This window comes from Chaetodon auriga, chromosome 8 (genome assembly GCF_051107435.1).
Source record: "Chaetodon auriga isolate fChaAug3 chromosome 8, fChaAug3.hap1, whole genome shotgun sequence".
NCBI classification, from domain to species: Eukaryota; Metazoa; Chordata; class Actinopteri; order Chaetodontiformes; family Chaetodontidae; genus Chaetodon; species Chaetodon auriga.
The window spans coordinates 4,368,762-4,390,639 of record NC_135081.1 but is presented as its reverse complement, the minus strand read 5'-3'; the positions used below and the strand labels follow the sequence as shown (position 1 = coordinate 4,390,639).

The window sequence follows — 21,878 nt, the reverse complement described above, 5'->3', positions numbered from 1 at the left end:
AGCTGATAGTGACTCAGTGAGATGTTGGTCTATTGGTTTGAATAAGGCCACACATGTTTCTTGGCTGTGCAGAGACACTGGCTGAAAACACTGGAGCGGTGGATATTATTTAAATTTGTCTCAGCACCATTTATCCAATTGTCACTAATTACATTACAGTGTTCCAATCTCACAGACGGTCTGTGCTGTGTAGATCACTTCATCTTTGGGGAAGGAATAACAAAAACATGACTTTCAGATCTCAGGTCATGTGCAGCTCTTGAATCTGGTCACACTTAGTCATGTCAGGTACTAAAAATGTGGGCATATCCCAAGTTTGGGATTCTGCTTTAACAGAACTCCAATCCACTGGTGAGCAGAGCATTATCAGAGGCTTATCAGTTTAGTAGTGGAGTCATAGTTGGGCATTCCAGCTATATTGTTAAGAACACTAAAGTCATTTACTGGAGATCATCTGTCCCTGAAAAAGCAGCCAGAAAAATCCAAACACAAAGTGGGTCACATCTCGATTAGGCTTTCTGCAGTTATGTTGAAAACTGCTACTACTACTACTACTACTACTACTACTACTACTACTACTACTAGTGTACATAGACAAGTCCTAATTTTTATGTGCCATGTACCCGACTGAATACCTTTTTCCTTCTCCCCCACAACTAAAGCTTGCAGGTTTATTTCTGTAAAGTGATGGTGCTTCCTTCATCTCTACCACTGTCATTATATATGATACTGAAGATATGATGGAGGGAAGGAGGCAACGTACATAAAGAATATGCATAGAAATTTTGACCATCCCTCTCTGTGTACCATCTGAGCTCTCCTCATTATCCCACAATGCTTCAAATTGCAGACTGACAAAGTTAAACTCATTAGCATACTTTATTTGACACTAATTCACTCAGCTGAGACGAGAAGCTCCAGATCTGCTACTGTAGAGGAACTGTTGGCTGCACCACATAAGAAAGAATTGGTTTTTCTTTTCTTTTTGGAGGAGCAAAAAAGGAAGGAGGTACATGTGCAATGCTCATTAGGGAGAGCCATATGGTGGAGGAAAGAGGAGGAGAGGCAAAAAACTGGGAGATGGATAGATGGAGTGAGAAAGGTACGGCGCTTCGTCTGCATCTCTGGAAAACATCCTCCATTGTTGAGATGTCTTTACAGCTGTTTGGAGGCTTCCACCTCACCGCTGTCACATCATTTGCTCCTCTACTAACAGGTTGTCAGTTTTTTAGTTTTCCTCAGGAGGGTAAATGTGTGCAAGCCGAGTATACATTTTTCACTTCAACAAAGAGCAGAGAGGAACTGAGGGTTTTTCTTCCTGTGTGTCTGACTGACTTCATAAGTGAAGATTACACAAGCTGAAACATACAGAAATGTATAGATCACCTTCTTAATGGTACCATGACAAAGTTGTTATGAAGGGGGAAGGATGGGGGGGGGTCAGGGCTGAGAGAAAAAAAAGTGTCATTGTGACTTGAATGGGAGCTTCTGATAATGGGAGTCAGTTCTCCTCCTACGTGTCAGCCTGATGGCATCTGCTGCCTCCACTGATCAACAAATTATACATGAAATCAATTCCTGCACCTCTGAGAGGGCTCCTCCCTCCCTCCACCCTCCTCCTTCTGTCACTCCATCTTTTCTTCTCTCTGTCCGGTTTATCATGTCCTAACATTACCATCACACAAGAACACTGATATTGTGCGATCCTGAAAAACCACAAGATACATTCATACAGCACCTGTGCATAGCAACTATGGCATGTCATGGCTAAGGAATGAGGTTACCACAAATGATGTTAAAAGGGTTGAAATGGTTAAATGCAGGTCTGTGACAGGACACAATCTCTGGTCTCCTGCATGCCAGTCTGACACATAACACACCCATCCTCACCTTCACACCCTCGTTACAGTGCTTAATTACTGACCTACACTGACTGAATGATCGTGAGGTGTGATGCCAGTGAGATGATGCCCCGCTTAGGACTGTGGGAGTATGGTTGGTGTTGGCAAATGACAGAGATACTGCATGATGATTTGGGAAAGGAGTGAAGAGAGACTGATAAGAAGTAAAGATGAAAAGAGTGGAGCCTTGCAGCACATTTTAATCAGAACTCCATGGAGCCTTTGAGAAGTTAATATTGAAAGATGCACATACAACATAAATATATCTTCATAAAAAAAAATGACACTTAACTGATGCTTCTACTCCCCGCATGTTCACAGTTCATAATGAGAGCCTGCAGTGCAAACATCATGTCCATGAAAGCTGGCTGGAAATGGTAAATGAAGTAAACAGGGGTGGAAAGTGACTGCAGACACATTTTAACACATTCTGTAGCACTGCAGTTAACATCTACTGCCTTCACCATGGTTTTCTATGAGGATAAGATGAAATGAAAGCCCACACTACTGGCAGGCACTGAAGCTGTAAAGTTATAAGAGGCAGTGGGAGAGTAAAACTGGCTGATTTGACTGAAGGCTCTCCATTTCTCAAGGCTATGCCTCCGGTTATCCTTCCTTCCCCCACCTCCTATTTTCCCCCCTCCGGCTCACAGCAGGGATATACTTTAAATCACTTTGTCCTCTACCTAGAAAAACTTTCTGACAGGTCGTTTTGTGGACGCCACAAATCTATTTCTTCCTGTTACAGAGCCAAAAATATTCTTTTCTGTCCCGCTGACTTTGTAAGTTTTGGACACTGATGGCTTTAGTAGAAAGACACCAGGGTAGAAACACACCAGGGGACAAATAGTGCTTTTACTTTCAAGAGAAATGCCTGCACAGCTGTGAAGGTTCCCTGCATTTCATCCCCCAAAAATGTAGCATGGTCACTAGGATGATACCTTAGGCGAATATGACTGTGTGTGTGTGTGTGTGTGTGTGTGTGTATGTGGTTGGATAAATAGCTGGCACCTCCACATTGTGGACACTTCAGTCTAGCTTTGCCTGCAGCTGTTATCTTCAAAGTAACACAGCGATGCTTCAGGGCCGGAGTGTCCTGTTGCCGACCTGTGATGGCTGACTGCACAGACACGCTGTAGAAAGGCTGCTGCTTTGTGTGAAGCCCGGCCACGAGACCAGCCGACGCACAGAGAACAGCACTCAACCACATGACATCAGCTGTCACAGCTCGCTACAAAAAAAGACATTTTGGTTTGATTTGGAAAAAGCAAAAGCTGTTGATTGCTGTTTGTGAGTCATGCAGGCTAATAGGCAACAAGATGCAGCAGCAGTCTGACTTGAATTAAGGAGAGCAGAGAAACAGCATGCTCGTTTCTTTGTCCTCCTCTCTGAAGTGATTTCTTGAGGGCCTGCAAATAATAATGTCATTTCTTCAAAAACAAACAATTAAGTAGCATTTTATGCCATAACTGCTAAATGTCTGACTACAACACTGGAGACCAGTGTTTGTATTTTGTCTCTTTGGTACCAGGGGATGTTACTCACTCTAGAGTCCAACACCAACGTCCATCCAACAATAACACACAAGAGTGTTTGCTTTTCACCAGTAGACGTAACATATTCATGTTTGGTTGTTGTTTGATTATAGCGTCCATATCCAACTTTAATGTTGACCACATTACATTTTCTCTTAACATAATGGGGAAATGCTGATTTCCGTATCTTGCGAAATGCAAAAAACGACACAGTGTCACAACAAAGCATGACAGATGAGACGAGCCGGTCCAGCTCATCAGTGTCATGTTTTTGATTCGTCTAGACGTAAAAAGAACACGTTTTCATTCTGTAGTCAAGTTAGAAATAAGCAACGTCTGGTTAGACTTTCAAAATAAAGCTCGCTGGGAAACATTTTAGGTGATGTTCAGAGATTGGTTGGGTTTAGGCACCTCAACTCCTTGGTTAGGTTTAGGAGCAGATCGTGGTTTGGCTTATAATACTACTTCCTGAAAACAATCAGCACTGACTATTGGCTTCAGGTGGGAAATGAACCCCCCATTTCCTGTGTGAAAGTCCTGTGTACATTTATCCTTCACAGTTATCATTATTGCCCCCTGCTGGTACTGCACTGTCACACACGCAATCCAAAATGTGACACTGACACTCTATTTTCTGATAAATCAATCAGACTTTACTTGTGCTAAACTTTTCATACATAACAGTGTTGGAAAAAGTGCTTCACAGAATAAAAGCACACAAAAAGAGTTGGCCTCAGACTGGGCGTGACAGTGAGAAAATATAGACAGAATTTCTGAGGGACAGGTTGGCCCTGCGTTTTTTTTTTTAGGCATCAAATCACAAAGACATTTTACTCTTCCCAATACTGTGTTTGAGACGAGCTGCAGAAATTTGAAGAAAAACGTTTTGCTGCTTTCACTGTAATGAAAGCTAATTGCTACACTCAGGTCACAAACCTGACAATTTGCCTTTGGGAACATTTAGTTCCAGCTTCATTTTTATTCCTCCAGCCTCAGGCAGCAGTACACTGCAGAGGATATTGCATCAGGTCTGAGAATCTAAAAGCCAAACTGTTGAACACCCCTGCAAATGACTGATTTTGTGTTGTTCTTAACACTCGACTGGACAGAACTAGCTTGAAAGAAGTGACCAATCTTCTGACCTACTATGGCTTACACATCTAAACCCATCATGGCCCCTTGAAATACCAATAATTTCCACAAAAACAATCATCACAGTCATGGAATTTAGCTTTCCCCATTTTCACTTTCTACAAACTGAAATCAGCATTACTTTTCTCTCCTGGCCACCAGGGAAGAAAACTCCATAGTACGCTAATATCATACACATTTGAAATATTATGACCTTGTAAAATAATTGTGGAAAAGGGAAAGTTGTGTTTCTGTCATACTTTGGTCTCAACCAAATCTCGACAGAAATATCAGATTCTTTAGCTGCTAAATGCTCATGTTCACCTGTGTGTCTGTCTGCTGTTTTTTCAGCGCTTCTGCAGTGAACACAAGTTGATGAGAATTCTAGGAGTCAACCAAAAATGTGATGTTGCTGTGAAATGAGGTGAAAGAAGCTAAAACGCTCCGTAAAGCTGAGGTGAACTGCAGAGAAAATTCCCAGTGCGTTCATGACTTCATCGTCATTAGTTTCATTGTTCATATAAAAATACAGATTTTGCAACTTTAACATCTAAATCCATGATTGCGGTCCAGAAAGAATGACACCAGGTCGCACTGCATTACACAAATGTCCAAATATCATATCTGAGTATGGATCAGTAACAATGCTTAAAGCCTCTGAAGATTTGCTCTAAAATACAACCAGATTCTTGTTTGGACTGAGGCACTGAGCTGTTGATTTTACCTCTTTCATGTTGCTTTTTGCTCCCTGATTGAATCAATGTTTTATGCTTTGTTATGTATTCTGACTGTGAGCACACTGCGTCCAATTCTTCATACACTCTAGCCTAGAGTAGCAGTGAAGTGTGTTGAAGCTCAGAGACAGGGCAGCTGTCTCCCACTTGTTGTTGGGACTCGGAGTTGAACTGTGTGGTCACTGAGTGGATTGATGGGGGGAGCCATTGCCTACCCTCGGCACCAAGTTGCATCAGCTAATCTTGTGAATAATGCAGAATCATGAATAAACATAAATCAATGCAGTGCAGTACTGTAAAGGAGACCTGCCTTTTTTCCCTTTCCCCCTTTCTTCTTGTCTCCACCCCTGCTCCATTTTTTCAACCCTCTCCTTCTATCTCTTTCTGGCTTTCTCTTTTCTCACCACAAAACACTTTTTTTTTTTTTTATTCCCACTCTGCCAAAATCAAACACTCCCACTATTTCCCCCATCCTCTGTCACTCTCTCTCCGTCCTTTTCTTTTCCTCTCTGGCCACAGCAGTGACAGACATTGTAGTGCTGTAGTGTTGCTGTGTCTCAGTGCGGGCGAGTCAGGCCCGGCCTTCACTCTCAGCTCAATAGCTGCCTGGGTTTCCTCAAAGGCAGCCATCCAGCCAGCACAAAGCCTGCCCACTGGGAATAGACCCACAAAAGAGAAAGGGGCTGCTCGCCTTCTTTGCTCTGCTCCGTCTGAAGCGGCCTGCCTCCACCACCTCCTATAAATAATACAACGCTGCCTCAACAAAAAGAAACCCTGCCCCGCTCCCGCAAGCCTCTGCTTCCATCTCTCCTTTATTCCCTCCCTCCCTCTGTCCTTCCCCTGTTTCCCTTCTCCTCACCTCTTTTACCTCTGATTTTACTAAACCAGAAAGCCAGTACTTTCAAGAACAGGCAGAGTCAGTTAAATATCACATGAAATAAATTATGGAATTTCTTTGTGCTCATTCTACTTTGCCATTTTATAAGACGCGTGCGCTATGATATAAGTAGTGTTAGTCTTAAAAGTGTATTTGAACATGTCAAACGTAGCTCGGGTCAGTGGTTTGACCACTTTTTGAAAACACTGCATAAGGTAAATCAACATCAACATCCATGGTCAATGCTATTTCTTTAACAGCAAAACTACCCTAACCACTGGTTAAACCAAGTAACACAAACTTCGACAAAGAGGACGATTTCAAAACAGACTGCACTCAAGTAGGTGGTCACGGTCTGCTGTGCGAGGGATTTGCGCTCAAATGTGTTACAGAAAATAACAACAGACAGGTGGACGGAGGGACATACAGACAGACAGGAGATCTCTGCTTCTTCGATCTTTCCCTGGTGAGTCCCTCAAATTCATGGACATGGAATACTGTGTTGATGGAATATGGCGTTTACTAGTTACCTAACAAGACGTGGGGGTGCAGCATGAGGACAACAGTCTCTGGTCCACGTCCTACATTTTGGGGGTTGGTCTTACAAAAAGCATCTCAGAAAGCCAAAGGCAACTTCTCAGCTGTTGCATAATGATGTGATATCATACATCAGGCTGCTATGCAATGATTTATGTATTTCCAAAGCTGGTTATTTCATACTTTTCTCTTACTTACTCACATATTAACCAAACACATCAATATTAGTTTTTCTTCTTTCTAACTGACTGTCTAACGGAACTATAAATACTTGGTGGGAAACCCAGATCAAATATGTGCATGAGTCACTGTATGTTTGTGGGAACACATGAATGGCCGTGTGCATGTGTTGGTGTAATTTATCAGTGTATTAATGTGAATGTGTGCACAGGGATTAGGCTGCTATCAGTGAAGCTCTCCCAGCCTGTCAGGCTTTAGGACGAGTCTGGACAAAGAGGCTGATTTCAATGTAAATGCAGCAGCTGAGAGGACACAGCTCTCTCAGTGGGGTGACTTCCACCCTTCACATGTGCGCACACACACACTCTCTCACACACAAACACACTCACACACACAGAAACTCCATGAGCCTTCAGATCAGGGTACGCACACTTCAACATATTCACTGGAATAGTAAATACGTGTTATTCAACCTCCATCTACTCCATGTTTGAGCTTGAATTTACAGAGGAAACAAAACAAGATACGATGCTCAAGGTTCTCTTGGAAGTTAAGGGATTATCAGTTGAAGAGCTGGTGTGTCTGGTGGGTCTTTGCACCTGTCAGTAATTATATATATTATGTGGTGCTGTGTTGTGGCCCTGTGCTGGCCCTCACAATCCCGAGTCCATCATTAGCTCAACCACTACCCCATGCCTGGCCTCTGCACCTCTTATTACATGCAAATAGTGCCGCTTTATCTGAGTAGTGAATGAGACCCCCATCTCTAAAGAATGGGACACCCTCCTCGGCCACTCAAAGCCATTCCTCCATCTATTACTGCATTCTCTGCTTCAATGCAGACAGCACAGATCTCATGGCGTCAGTGTGAAAAGAAAGACTGTGGTGGCTGGCGGGATGCAGATAAGTGTTCGCACGAAGCTGTCAATATGACCGCTTGATGAGCTGAAGGGCTAACGATCACATATGGACAATCTCAGCCTGTTGTGCAATATAAATCTGTTCTCACACTTTTCTAGTTATGTTCTGTTTTCTCGTGTTATATCACGACTTCATATGTCACTTTTCAAAACTACTTTGACTTTTCAGGTTAAGTTTCAGTACCTTCAAAAGGAAAAACAAACTTTGAATGTTTTATCAGCTCATTGGGTAGATTACATGTTATAGCTAAATGGAAAACTAGCAACAGGTTAATTTAATCTTATCCTTATGCCATGGAAAGTATTTTGTCTATAGGTCAAAATTTTAAGATCCCATTTCAAAATATTATAGTGTAAAATATTCTGCATACAATCTCATCATTTCTTCATTTTGATTTACTGTGAGTTTTGTTTTTTAAAAAAATTCTAATTCTAATTCTTATTTGACTCTATTTTGCTTTTTTAATGAGCTGTGATGTATAAAAAGGTTTTGTACAAATGGAGAACTTGCCTTCTGCTGCTTTTTGAAAAACGAGACCTAAGTTTGTTATTAGCCGCCTGCATACGTTTTCTTTAATAACTTTAACTACTTCAACGTCATTAGCACTGAGTTTTAATGTCTTTTTTTTTTGCATTTCCTGCACGCATTTTATAAGAATCTCTGAATGGTTGCAGCAGCCAAATGTAGGCTAATCCACCGAACCTGGAATCTTGTTAGCATGTTGGCATGCTTTCCGCCCTCAAGTAGGAAACAGATACACGTTCTTCTTCTTCTTTTTCAAGGTCAAAACGTAGATCACTATGACACCAGAAACATTTAGCAGACACTTCTCCAAAGGGAAGCTGTTCAATAAAAAAACAAAATGAAACAGGACTAAACCAAAAAGTTGATGTAGTAGCTCCACACTTCAGACTGAATGCCACTCATTCCTGACAAGACCTTGAATTTTAAAAGAAAAGGCAAAAATACATTTCTGGGACCTGCAGTAATCATGCTCCACTGAAACAGTCTGGATCATTAAAGTTTCACCTCATGTATGCTTCTCTCTGCTTTCATATCGAGCGTGTGAGTGTGTGGAACGGCATGCTGCTCCGGCTGCATACTGTTTGTGTCTGCTTCTTGCATGGTAATGAGCTCGTACCTGTCAGGCAGTCGTGTGCAGGATGCTGCCTCAGGTCAGTGTTTGCTGCCAGAGGATGCCTTTCCATGACTGTTCCTTCGTGCACACACCTGTATGCTGTCCCCGCTCTCTGTCTGCAGCTTGACATTTGGTACAGTGAAGATAGAAGACACTGCAGGGGGAGAAGACGCAAGCGGATTAGAGGTATGTAGGCTGACAGGAAGGAGAACGTTTCCAAGTGAGTTGTTAAAGATAGAGACGGTTATTAAAAAGTGAATATTTGAATATTTATTTGCAGCGAGAGTCCTTTTAGGTTTTACATGTTTTTGCCATGAGGAGAAGTGTCTAAAATGTATTTTTAATTGCTACATGTGATATTTTTGTTGCCATGTGACATCACATCTGCTTGACCAATCACAGTTGACAGCACTGCTGCCTACACCTAAGCACTTGCACTTGGTATCATCTCTTGCAACGTCCCCAGAACAAACAAAAGACTGCACCTCATGTTTATCATTATTACTGTTAAGTTCCTGCAGTGGACAAAGGCTTTGACTGCTTTCCTCTGTGGCTCTCAGCAGGACTTCTGCTCCACACTTTTAACCAGAAACCTATTGTTACAATCCTAAAAATATAAAGAGCTTCCTCCCTGCTGGTATCAAATGGCATCTGGAGAAATGTACATTTTGTCTCCCAGAAAAGAAATATAATCTATACCATCATTGATCATTCTATAACTCAGTATTAACTTAACATTGATGAATTTCTTGATTGATTATATGACAGCAATTTATGTTCAAATACTTGCATGTCACCAGTGACTAATTTAAATAGAGATACAATGTGGAAGGGGTTATTTCAGGTGTCTCTGGTTCTGGAAGTGAAAGTCCTGTTCGTTCTGTTGTCTCCTTTCGTTTTAAGTGACAGTGACAGCTGGAGCACTTCCAAATAAGCAGACGGGCATAAAGTTTACTACGACAATAGAGTGCTGGATTTGCTACTGCTCTGATTTGCAGAGCAGCCAGGCTTTTTCACTATAGGCAGAGTTTTCAGACTCTGATGCCATGAGCCCACCATCCAAGTTCTGAAGTGATTTTTCGGCCAGAATTTATAAGTGGATTTCTGAACGTTTCTTCACAATGAACATCAAAGATGATTATACACTTGCTGAATCTAAAAACATGTCTATCATGTCTGTGTGTTCAGATTTGGAGTGATGGCTCCATTCGCCTCCATGAGCTGTCTGTCACAGCCTCTGCTGCTGCACATGCTGACCGTGTTGGTGAGCAGGTCAAACTACAGTAACGCTCTTTTACCAGCATGCACCTGTCCCTTTCACCTCAGGGGAATTACTAATTCCATGTAAGGAAAGTACTTCCAGAACCACTGGCTCCTCCTGCTTCACAGCTCCGTTGGCTCGTTGTTGGTTTGCCTGTATTTCTGCGGAACTATGAGGATAATAGGAATAGTTGATTCTTATTAGGGCAAATGGATTCACACACTTGCTCCATTCTCAGCACATCCTCCTCTCCAATCCTGGAACCTATCAGCTATCTTCCGATGATGATTTCGCCTCTGGGGGCCACGGCCAGTGTTTCAGAGCTTCTGATATAACCCGTGGATATTTGGATAACGGATATCTAGGCCAACACTTCCTCTTCCGTGTGCCCGTAATTATTTCAAGCAGGTCTATATGAGGACCCACAGCAGCTACAGGTCATGGCTATTACACGATAAATCCGGAAAATGGTTACGTTCAGGCACCAGAACTCCTTGGTTAGGGTTTGGAAAAGATCTCAGGGGGTGTGACGTGCAGTCTGTGAGAGTGCAGATAGACCCTTCTCCATTGTTTATAGTCTGATTAACAAATTTGGACGCTTTAGGATTACACTTTGGCTCATCTCCATTAACAGATATTAGCAGATGCATTTAAAAAATACTAATAAAAAGCTAAATCATTGTTTGCCTGTTAACCTGCATGCAATCAAAGACCACTCGAATGTGAATGGTCAGTACTACTCTATGTGTCTGATACCCTTTCCTACAGATTCTGCATCCAAATCCAGATGTCTGTTCTCTAACTAAAGGCAGTAGGTTTTGCCATGAGAGCAGGCGAACTGGAGGACAAATGCTCTGTCTAAACATTTCTTTTGTTTCACTTCCATATTCATGTAAATCTACATCGAGTCCAGAGAGACCGGGGTTTTCCCAAGGCCTTTGCTCTCACTTCTTACACTGCCAGACACCCACACACTCTCAATGAAATCAAATTAAAAATGTCACAATCCAATCCACACAGTAACAGCAACCTCAAGAGCCCTATTGTCTCAATAATTCTGTCATTGTCCCCAGTAATCTGTCTGCGTATTGTCTGGATAAATCCATAATACACATGACAATAGAGTGCACAGTTGGCCACAGACAACATACTGTTCATCCTCGCAGGAATAACATCGGTCATTTACTTGAAAGCTTCATCAACTTCTTAGTCATCTATTCCATTTTTTTCTTGGCCATTTGAGCCTTTATTTGGTTTGTTTTGGAGTGCTGGTCGTACTTCATCTTTTAGCCACAGACTGGGTTGCTCCCACAGTCTTTCCTGGTTGGAGAACATGATTACCATGCTGCAGTTGTCGCCAAATATTCACAACTGGAGTAATTAGCCAGTTCTTTATCTCCCATTCATTTCTCATTTGCATAATTTTGACACATCCTTCCCCCACAAAAGTGCAAGCGGCAAATCCACACTTGTCTTCCACACACACACACACACACACACAGACGATACTTAGTGTTTATCCACTCCTGTCCTCATTTTATGAAACTGTTTTAATTCATTCCCATTCTTCCCTCGGTGGCTCTGCTGCTTTGCCTGTGTGTCACATGTACGTGCAGAAAAGAGAGAATCAGAGAGAGAGAGAGAGAGAGAGAGAGAGAGAGAGAGAGAGAGATAAAGGGAAAATCAAGAGAAAGACAGAGCGAGCATGACAAAAATCAAAATGAGCCATCTCTCTTCTCTCCCTGTCTTAGTGACCGCCACTTTCTGATTCTTTTCAGACGTGACAACCTGCTGGGCACTGATAACAGGATTAATAATGCTGAAAAATCCTAATCGGGGGAATTAAAAATGGAATTCTCCCATTAATATTACCACCATGTCAGTGGCAGCACACTCAGGTCTGCTGAGGAGGCTTTTCACATCACTAATGAATAACAGCTTAAGGGATTGGTGATGTATGTATATGTAGCTTGTCAAATAATATGGATATGCAGTCATCTCTGACATACTTTCATGCAATAACCCAATTCTGTAGGATTAATTGAAATATATGACTGTGAAGCTTTGCGAAAGCCTCTGACTCTTACACCCAAAATACACACGGGAAATCAACAGCATTAATAAAAATCTGCTTCTAAATTGAAGATGTGTTGAAAGTTAAGATGCTGTGTGTTTCTGAGGTGCAGTGTTTTCAAAGCTGGGGCTCTTATTTAAAGAGCGCCTCAGTGTGCTGTTGCTCTGGGCGAACAAGTCAGGAAGATGGAAAATCAAACTGAGCGTGTTGCTGCGGCCAGCAGAGGTCCGGCTGGGCTTACTGTCCCAACGGCATCCACATAATAAGACAGGCTTTCTCTGCATGAACAAAAACAACCCCAGGTCACTGCTCGCCGCCTTCTTTGCAGAGAGACAGAGATGAGGAGGATACTGTATGATCCAGTGGAGCTGAGGGAGCTCAAGAAAAGAGATGAAGAAAAAACACAAAGGAGAGAGAGGGAGTGAAAGACAGGGAGAGAGAAGCAGGGAGAGGCCAACTTTCTGACAAGGTAACTCTAGTTTTAAGAAAACAAAAATAGATCTGCGCATTTAGAGATATTTTTAGTCATATTGGATGCAATCAATGTCATGATTACCACTGAGTTTGTGAAACAACTGCTATTTTTTCTGCTGACTTGCAATTCTTAAACCTTGTTTAATTGCACAACAACAAAAAAAGTCCAGACTATATCAACACTATTATTATATCAACATACGTTACACTGCACTGTTCTACTGTATGCTAACACACACCATGCTACAGAGTTCTATTCTATACCACTATATATATTCTGTGACTACAACTTGAGACCTTCTTTATCCGACATTTGTTTACAAGTTGGCACCACTGAAAGTATGCTGCATTAGTATTACAAGAAAACAGAAAAATGTGATTCTCATAAGGAGCATCTTGTTTTCCATGATTTCTAAGTAGACTTTATTTACAAGAGATGAGATCAGAGACAATGATATTGGAAAGACCATGTAGACATCATCTTTTGTTTTTAGAACCCCCCACATACACCTGTCCCTTCCCCCTCTCACAGTATCTTTGTCTCAAGTGTCTCATTCTGTGTTGCCCCCATGGGAATGAGTGCCTCACTGTTGAAGTCCTCTGCTATACCAGAAACACAAAATACCAACAATGTAGATACGATGGACTTTGAGCACCACTCTAAGTAAAGCCCTGCCAAAAGCTGGTTGCCATATTGCAATTTTATGACCCAAGAGCCATTAAGCAGCAGCTCTAATGTGAGCTGCCATCACAGACAGGTGGTGTTAGAGCTTCAGTAACTGGTGTGTTGTGGTACGTACTGTCCTGCAGCTCACAGAGCCGTGGAGGAAGGTTGCTGAAGTATTCGTGGTTCAGCGCTGCCTGGGCTGACAGCCGGTTCTTTGGGAAGCACTGGAGGAACCTGGAGGCCAACTCCTCAGCATGGTCCACATAGCCCAACCTGACACACATAAACACACATTGTCAGAGAGGGAGACAACAGAAATATACACACACTGAATGCAGAATACAGCCAAACAACCTACTGAGACCCAAGGAACCACCCGCGTCTTTTAAAACCAAATAAAATATGAGCTACCTTTCATAACATTCATTCATCCCTCTGAGAAAGCAACTCCTTCTCAACACTTTCTCCAATTCACAGGGCTGCTGACAACAAAAAAACAAGCCTTTTAATTATGCTGAAGGTTTGCTGACTCAAGAGGAAAACACTTCCAGACACACACATGCGAAAGAGCGCGCACACATGCTCACACCTTTCTCTTTTGAGCCCGCCTCGCACATGGCGACTGGGTCACCATGAGAAACGGAAAGCGTTCATTAAAGCACAGTGTGTGCATCTGTGTGTGTGTGTGTGTGTGTGTGTGTGTGTGTGTGTGTGTGTGCGCGCGCGCAAATGAATGCGTGCAAGTGTGCGTTCGTACTGGGAGCTACTGAACTCCTGAACCAGTCCTACCTAGCAGCGCCGAGTGGGAGAAGAGATTGAAAATAAACGAACAGCAACAAATTCAGTCAGTAATTAGGCATCCACTGCATTAAATAAACATGATGTTATTCAGCGCAGCTCGCTGGCCTGCCGCTCGCAGTACTCAGAGTGCCTCTCATGTTCTGCAGGCTTCTCATGGTTGGCTCCCTAGTCAAGCACTCTGACAGCCACTCCCATGGCTCTCAATGGGGATCTCAACTCGACTTATCAGCACAGAGACAGAGGGGGATAAATCTCTGTTCAACTCATCAACGCCACTCAGCAAAGAGGCAGAGATAAAGTTAATGAAGTCCATCAGGGCCTCTTCTTGCCTCTTTCTCATACAGCTGGAGCACTCTATAACTCCACAGCAAAGTTTAAAGACAAACTAGTCTTTGTGTGAAACTACACTGATGGAAAAAGGCCTCCTCGATTACTGGTTTAATGACGTGGGTTTTTAAGGTCAATGCTGAGCTTAAGCTTGAAGCAGCTGATAGACAGTGTTTTTTTGCCGCTATTCAATTTTTTTAAGCCACACCGGGATGGCTTCTACCACTGGTGGCACAAAATGACGGTGACAGGTTGTTATGGAGTTTCAATACCTAGACATCCTGCACTCTTTGCATTGCACCTAACCTTAAATTCAGCATGCAAGCAAGAGGAAGATTTCCTGCTATAGAGAGCACAGTCAGGGCTAACCTCTGTTCCAGGAGCTTCTGTAACTGCAATCTCTCATTCAGCTTGTATTTCGTATCCATCTGTTACTACAGACATGGCTGAGCTCACTGTGACCCCTCTACTCACGGATTCATGGCTCCTTATGTCACGGCTCAGGGGACATGGTGTTTGTTAAAGGCAGCTAAGAACAGTTCATGGGTTCAGGGCCTTTTGCGCTCAACAGACAGAAGCAACTCAATCAGCCAAAAGTTAAGGCCCAAGCAGCAGTGAGCGGGAGTACCTTTACTGTCTTTACCATTATTGGGGTGAACTAAATCTTCTTATGATATGTTCTCAGTAACAGTGGGTGTGTCTGTAAGAGAATTTAGCTCGACGAAGGCTTGACTTTGAAGTTTCTCTGCAGGCATACAGACAAACAGCTACCTGTTTGTGTGGGTGTGAAATCACCTGGATATGAGCATGTTGGCCATGCAGAAGTGTTGATGTGCAGTTGGTGTACATTCCTTCCTGCTATTGCTGTCAGCTAGGCCGAGTGAATAATCACACATCTGCAGTAAGATCGATAGCATCTCCCAAAACTATCAAAGCGCTGCAGGTGATGACACATTCAGGGCACAGGAAAACATTCCTTCTTCATTGGTGCGTGGCGCAGCTTTTTCATGGTAACCAATCAGGAAACTAAACCAAGGGCCTGGTAGAGGTGAGGCCTGCACTGTCCCCCAATCACAGCTGAAAGTGGCAGAACAGTCTCTTTGTTTGAGCGAAGCAGCAACCAGGAGCCGCTTTGGAAGAAAGCCTTTGTGTTTTTAGTCTGAAGACATCCTGCAAAGAGCTTTCATCACGTCTGACTCATTGACGATGAGGGTGTTGTGAGGGCAACCTGGAACTGCACATGGCAAACAGGCCTTAGCATGCAACTATCACAGCTGTCAAGTTCTGTATAGTGGTTAACAGCTCTGGATTACGAAAAAGCTGATCCCAACATTTCTATTTCATGGCTGCTGAGAGTCAATTATTTATGTCAAAACAAAGAACAAATGTATTCTTATTACGTTTGAACGGCGGGGCTTGGAACTCGGAGGTCACAGATCCAATCCCCAGACTCCCAGGGGATCAGACTGTGACTGTGTGCGAGCAGCTTCCAGGTGTGAATGTGTGCGACTGTGATGAGGGGGTTCCTGCAGAGAGCCTGGTTCTCTGTGAAATTTCAAGGTTTAAGTCAACAAGTGCTCCAGACTAAATGACAAAGTATGTAATTTCTCCACGCTCTCAGGAACATCACGTAGTTGTATTTGTGATCTAATGCCTCTGTCAACAGGATGACATCTTTGTTTGTGCCTTTCAAAACTGTCACAACTCACTGTTTTATGATGTGACCCTGCTCTGGTTAAGGTTTGGTTTCAACACATAAACCACTTGGTGAGGTTAAGGGGAAGATGGTGGTTTGGGTTAGAATCATTACATGGCTAAGGTTTGTGGACCTTTGTCATTGTGGTGACAATAATAATTATGTGGTTAGCATTAACCTCCTCCCTAACCCACCTCCTCCACAGACTTTGTTGCTCTATAATAATGTCACCTGACTTCCTCCTTTGTTCTCATAAACAATTATTATGGCCACTAGAGGTCTTTGTCACTTAAGCATTAACATAGCATTTTGGGGCACTTGTGGAAAAGACTGAGGACAATCTGACATGACATGTCAGAACAATGTGATGAGCCATTATCTTCGTTATCAATTGATCATCTTTTAACTCAATTATTTAGTCTAAAAAGGTCTTTAAAAAACTGGAAAAATGCTCCTCATAAGTACTGGGACGCCGGGTGACCTATCAAATTGTTTTGTCCGCAACCAAAACCACAAAAATGAAAGATATTTTATGTACAGTGATATGAAACAGAGAGAAGCAGCAAATCTTCACATTTGGGAACCAGAGAAAGTTGTTGCTGATCTTCTCTTGATCTTGATTAATCAACTAATTGTTGTAGTACTTAAACACTGTAGTTACTATTACTATATTTACTCTCATTAGCAGCTTTAAGAAAAATGAAAAAAAAAAAAAAAGTATTTGTGCCTATATTATGTCAAATCTGATCAAAAAGCATGACAATTCATCTCTGTTAAATGCCATAGTGATCAGCAATCATGCAGTATGTGCGTAATCAAACTGCTTCATTTCCATCATATTAGAGGTGAATGACACAGATTCACAGAGCCAAAAGGACAAACTTCTGACCAAACCTGCTTAACCAGCTCAATCGAGTGTGATAGTTGATAGGAATTTAAAAAAAAAAAAAAAAAAAGGGTAAAAATCCCTTTGATCCATGGTCCACTTACCACCAAATTCACTGAAATCAGTGGGTACATTTTGGAAAAATATTCAGCCTCTCTTCACTCTTAAGATCATTACGTTCGATTCATAAACGATGCTGAACGTAAATATACCTATTTAAGCAGGTTCTGAGAATCCCATTTGTAACTTACATATCTGTGATCTATAATCTCAAATCATTTTAAACTGACATAAGGCAGGCGCCTGATGTTTTCCTCTTCCATAAAGCCAGCACAAATGAGAGTTTAGTCAGGAACAGACCAGAGAAGAAAAGCACACTTTATGGAAGACGAGATGGTGGTGATGGTAGAGGAGACTGAAGCCAGGTAACATGTACAATTGAACTGAATTGAACAGAACTGTGACTGATATTAAACAGAAATGATCTGACTTAAAACTACAAGGGATAAAAAGAAAAACCATACATAACCGCAGCATTAAGGCAACAGGACGACGGCCTGGCACGCCTGAACCAAGCAATCACTGGAAAAAGTGCATATTGTTCATACAGCTCACACAAAGTTCACCACATGCTTGGAAGCATATGTTTCCCTGCTTAAGTCATAGTTTTAGAAATAAGACCACACCACTGGACACATAACATTATGGCCTGATCGAGAAGTAAACTTGAACGATTTCACCATATATGCTTCTGTGACATCAAAAAACTGTGCCCTGAACGATTTACTCCGTACCCATCATTCACTTTTTAACAGCCGGACGAAGAAAAACAGTACAGAGAAAAATGACTGACCGAGAACAGAAACAAGAGAGGAGGAGAGGGTGAGCCAACTCCCAGGGCAGAGACAAAGTGAGTGTACAGGTTCATATCAAATTCATCGTTCCCTGGCCCGGGATAAAAGACAGCGGAGAGGAAGTGATGGTCATTAACATTCCACCTCACTTTCTTTCTTCACATTTTTATTTCCTCCTGGACTGGAGCGAGGCCACGAGACTGAGAGGGGACAGACAGACGGAGAGGGAGTGGAGGGGAAAATCCACCTCAACTCACGTTACCCTGCTCGCCATTTGGCATCAAAGGTTTTCAATAGACTTCTTTAAATGTTGGCAAAGTTTTCATATGAGTGCCACTCAGATCTCTCAGCCATGAGTAAACTGGTTGCACTGAAACTTCCATAATCACATGAAACAATCAGCAATGTGAGCACAAAGGTCTCTGCAGAAACACACAAGGTGGGACACAACTTTTCAACTGAATGGCCAACTATATCTGACATAGTCACCAAGAGATTCTTTATTGGTAAATGAGGCTAATTTACTCAGGATAAATAAAGCAGTCTTTCATTCAAACACCATCAATAAATCAAACACCAAACCAACAGGATTGCTGCTGAAGTGCTCTGTCCAAAATGTTATCAAAACCTTCCACTAGTCTCGATGTGGGACTGAAAAGTACAACCCCAAATGACTGAGCTGCTGATTCATACAGAGATGGAATTTCTGGCATGTTAAGGTCAGTAATTTGCGGTGTGATTCTTACGTTACAGATTACAGCCACAGCATACTCTTCCCGGATTCTACTTGGATTAAGGACACAGATGACCTATGTAATTATTCTAAATCACAGGAGGAATCCAGGTATTAGGAGTCCTGAGTGACGAGGGTTTTAGTTAGCAGGGACGGATCTCCGCTGAAGCAGCTATACTTTGTGATTCCAGCTGATTAAACAGCTGGAGTTTTACATAAATCACTCGCTTGGTGCTGCTTTAAAATTCCCTCTGGAAAAGAGACAAACTCCCCTTTGCCCTCTCTGGTCTCTCCTCCAGATGTATGCCTGGGGCAAACAGTGGCACACATTTGGGGGGGGAAGACCCGACGATGCCACCGTGCCCTTTCCCCGCCATATGCGTCTCATGTCCCACAGCAGAATGACACACGCGTGTGCTGCAGGAAGGGTGTAGGCTAGAGGGAGCATGTGGCTTGCAAACAGTGTGGAAAGAGTGTGAGCTGCACTAACAGCGTGTTCATGACCCATGGGAGTTTGGCTTTAAAGACAGAAACAAGAATAATAATGCTCCCGTCAGCTACAACACCCTATGACATAACACTATACATATATAGGCACACATACACACACACACACACACACACACAAACACAAATGCAAAACCCTTATTTGAACAGTTCACTTACTTATTCCACGCTTGTCTGAGCTTCTTAGCGCTGTACACTGTAAAGCGATCTGTGATGGGAAGACAACAAAACAAAAGTTGAGTCACTGAAGTAACACTTGGCGTCTGGTTAATGTGCATTTCTCTCATCACATGAAAGTCACACACATGCTGCTCTGTTCCGAAACACCCTCAGACTGAACTCCTGAATACAGACACATCACGTGATAAAAATCTGGCAATTAAATGATGCATTGGTTGATTGCGAACATTCATATGTTATACCCTAAGTTTTCACAGTGACATATAGTACAAGCCTACATAAGACACCAAATTTGATCATATTTTTGTAACAAGCTTCCTTCTTGTCTGATCTGCTTTAATTAGCAGTTGAGGCTGTTTGCTGTACATGCAAACTCTCCATATTTACCGGTTTTCTTGATGAATTCACAGTCATCTCATTCTGCTATTCTGCTGTTCTGAGTTTCTTTATTTAAAAGAAATACTGTTTTCATTCACTGGGTATATTCTGTTGCTTCATTTGGTCATTTTTCCCCCAATTGCTGCTAATTCATCATCAATAAAAATCATCATTTCCCTTATATTGAAAGCTTACAGTGGCTCAAAGTGTGGAGATCTGCAGTTTTCCTATTGTGTCTTTGTGTCTCCCTCTCCTCTCTGTCTCCTCTCTGTCTCCTGTCTGTCTCCTGTCTGTTGCGTATGTGTGTGTGTCACTGCAGTGCGTGGCTGACAGCTGTGGTCCGGCCTCTTCCTCTCATCGGCTACTCACAATCGAACAATCAAGACTCACCTGCTGCCACAGTCTTTAAGCACAGATCTTTCCACCCAGTATTCAACAATGTTCTTAAATATTTTTGATCTGTTTTTTCCAGTCTGTTAATTGCCTCCCCGACCCTTGTTTTTTTAAGTTCAGGTGTCTAATCCTCAGCTGCCTCCATCCATGCCTCTGTCTGCATCTACCGAAAGGACTGGATTCAGCACTCGTCTGGCCTGTTCCTCCTCAGCCATCTCCAAGCTCTGTGGTTCTCCTGGATTCATCTGTACACTGCATATTCATTAAAACTGTTGACTTTTACTTGTCTCCTGTCTTTTCTGTGGGAGTACTTTAAATACCAACATGCAACAGAAAGGACATGTCCCCTCCATTCCTCAAAGGCTGTTCATTTGACATGGAGGAAGTGTTTGCAGGAGGAGACACTAACTTAAATGCGAGTTAATTAGAGAATGAAAATGGTATTTCTGCCATATAATGAAACTCTGTGAGGAGTGTGACATGACACTGAGGGAGTTAAGTGCAGTGGAAACATCCATTATGATGGATTTACAAGACAAGCCATTACAGTGCGGGTAATTCCACCTCTCCTCAACATGTTTCAACCCAGTCATGGTCAGTATTCAGGCCTCTTCTATGGTCTGAATAGTTAGAGAATTCGCAGTAGGCTTATAATCAGAAAATATAAATATAAAGCTATAAAGTACTGCTATGCATAACATGAACTTTGTATTTGTATTATTCATAAAAACACAAGATTCACCAATATGTGTACAAAACATCCCAGAGAAGCCCCCTCAATCTTACTGCCACAAAGACAAAACTAAAGTGAGTGCACTATGGTGATAAGGTTGATGTTTTTGTCTTAACAAAAAAAAACAAGAGAGCTGTTATCTTAACATAAATGCATTTTAACGCGTCATAGCAGGAGAGGAACAGGTGTAAGTAATAACATTAACGATGTGCTGTTCCACTGAAGTGTATGAGAAAGCCAAGCAAGTGTGACGCCTCATCTTAAAGGAATGTAGCCATAATTAATGTAATTGATTACACCTGATTTTGCTGCTTTGCCATCTTAAAATGTCTGCCGGCTGCTTCAACCACACTGATTTTTAAAGATGACTATGGGACATCAGGACAAACCAATTCAAATAGCTGAAATTGCATTGCAATGTGTGTTGCTTTGTATATTATCTTGCCAAATTAAGGAGTGGCTATCATCTCAGAAATGCTGTTGAGTAATATTGTATGAGCTATGTACTTCTGCTCCAACGCCAGACCACATTAAATTGTCATAATTTTGAGAGGAGTTTGGTGTGACAGTCTCTCCATATTTCCACAGCCATGTTTATTATGCTGTGAGTGTGTGAGTCTCTGCACCGTTCTCTTAATCTCAGCCAAAACTGCCATGTGGACACACAGTCGGGCTGAGCTGCCAGCCGACTGGCCACCACACAAGCTAGCCAGCCACCCAGCGAGCTAGCCCACCTCCCACACTGCCAGCCTAATCCTACTCGCCAACCATTCAACTGCCTTTCAATTTGGCCGTTCAGCCTGCCAGCTAGCCAACAGTGGGTCCAGTCACCCAGTTCAGCGCCAGAGCTGGCCTGAACTGGCCACAGCTTCCTCAGTACCAGAGGTGAAGGCTGCCAGCCACAGTACCCAGAAATAGGCAGAGTGGAGGCGAAAGAGAGAGAAATGATCAGCTTGGATG

General features: G+C 42.5%; 1 protein-coding gene across 3 annotated transcripts in view; it reads right to left on the bottom strand.

Annotated features, from left to right (window-relative positions):
- cdk14 (cyclin dependent kinase 14) overlaps positions 1 to 21,878 on the bottom strand; it is a 170,931-nt gene that overhangs the window by 29,761 nt on the left and 119,292 nt on the right. For all 3 annotated transcript variants that reach the window (XM_076736408.1, XM_076736409.1, XM_076736410.1), the window contains 3 exons: positions 19,394 to 19,442; positions 13,564 to 13,703; positions 8,958 to 9,108 (listed from right to left, as the gene is read on the bottom strand). In XM_076736408.1, coding sequence (XP_076592523.1) covers positions 8,993 to 9,108; positions 13,564 to 13,703; positions 19,394 to 19,442 — 305 coding nt within the window. In that variant the 3' untranslated portion in view covers positions 8,958 to 8,992. The remainder of the gene's footprint in view (positions 1 to 8,957; positions 9,109 to 13,563; positions 13,704 to 19,393; positions 19,443 to 21,878) is intronic.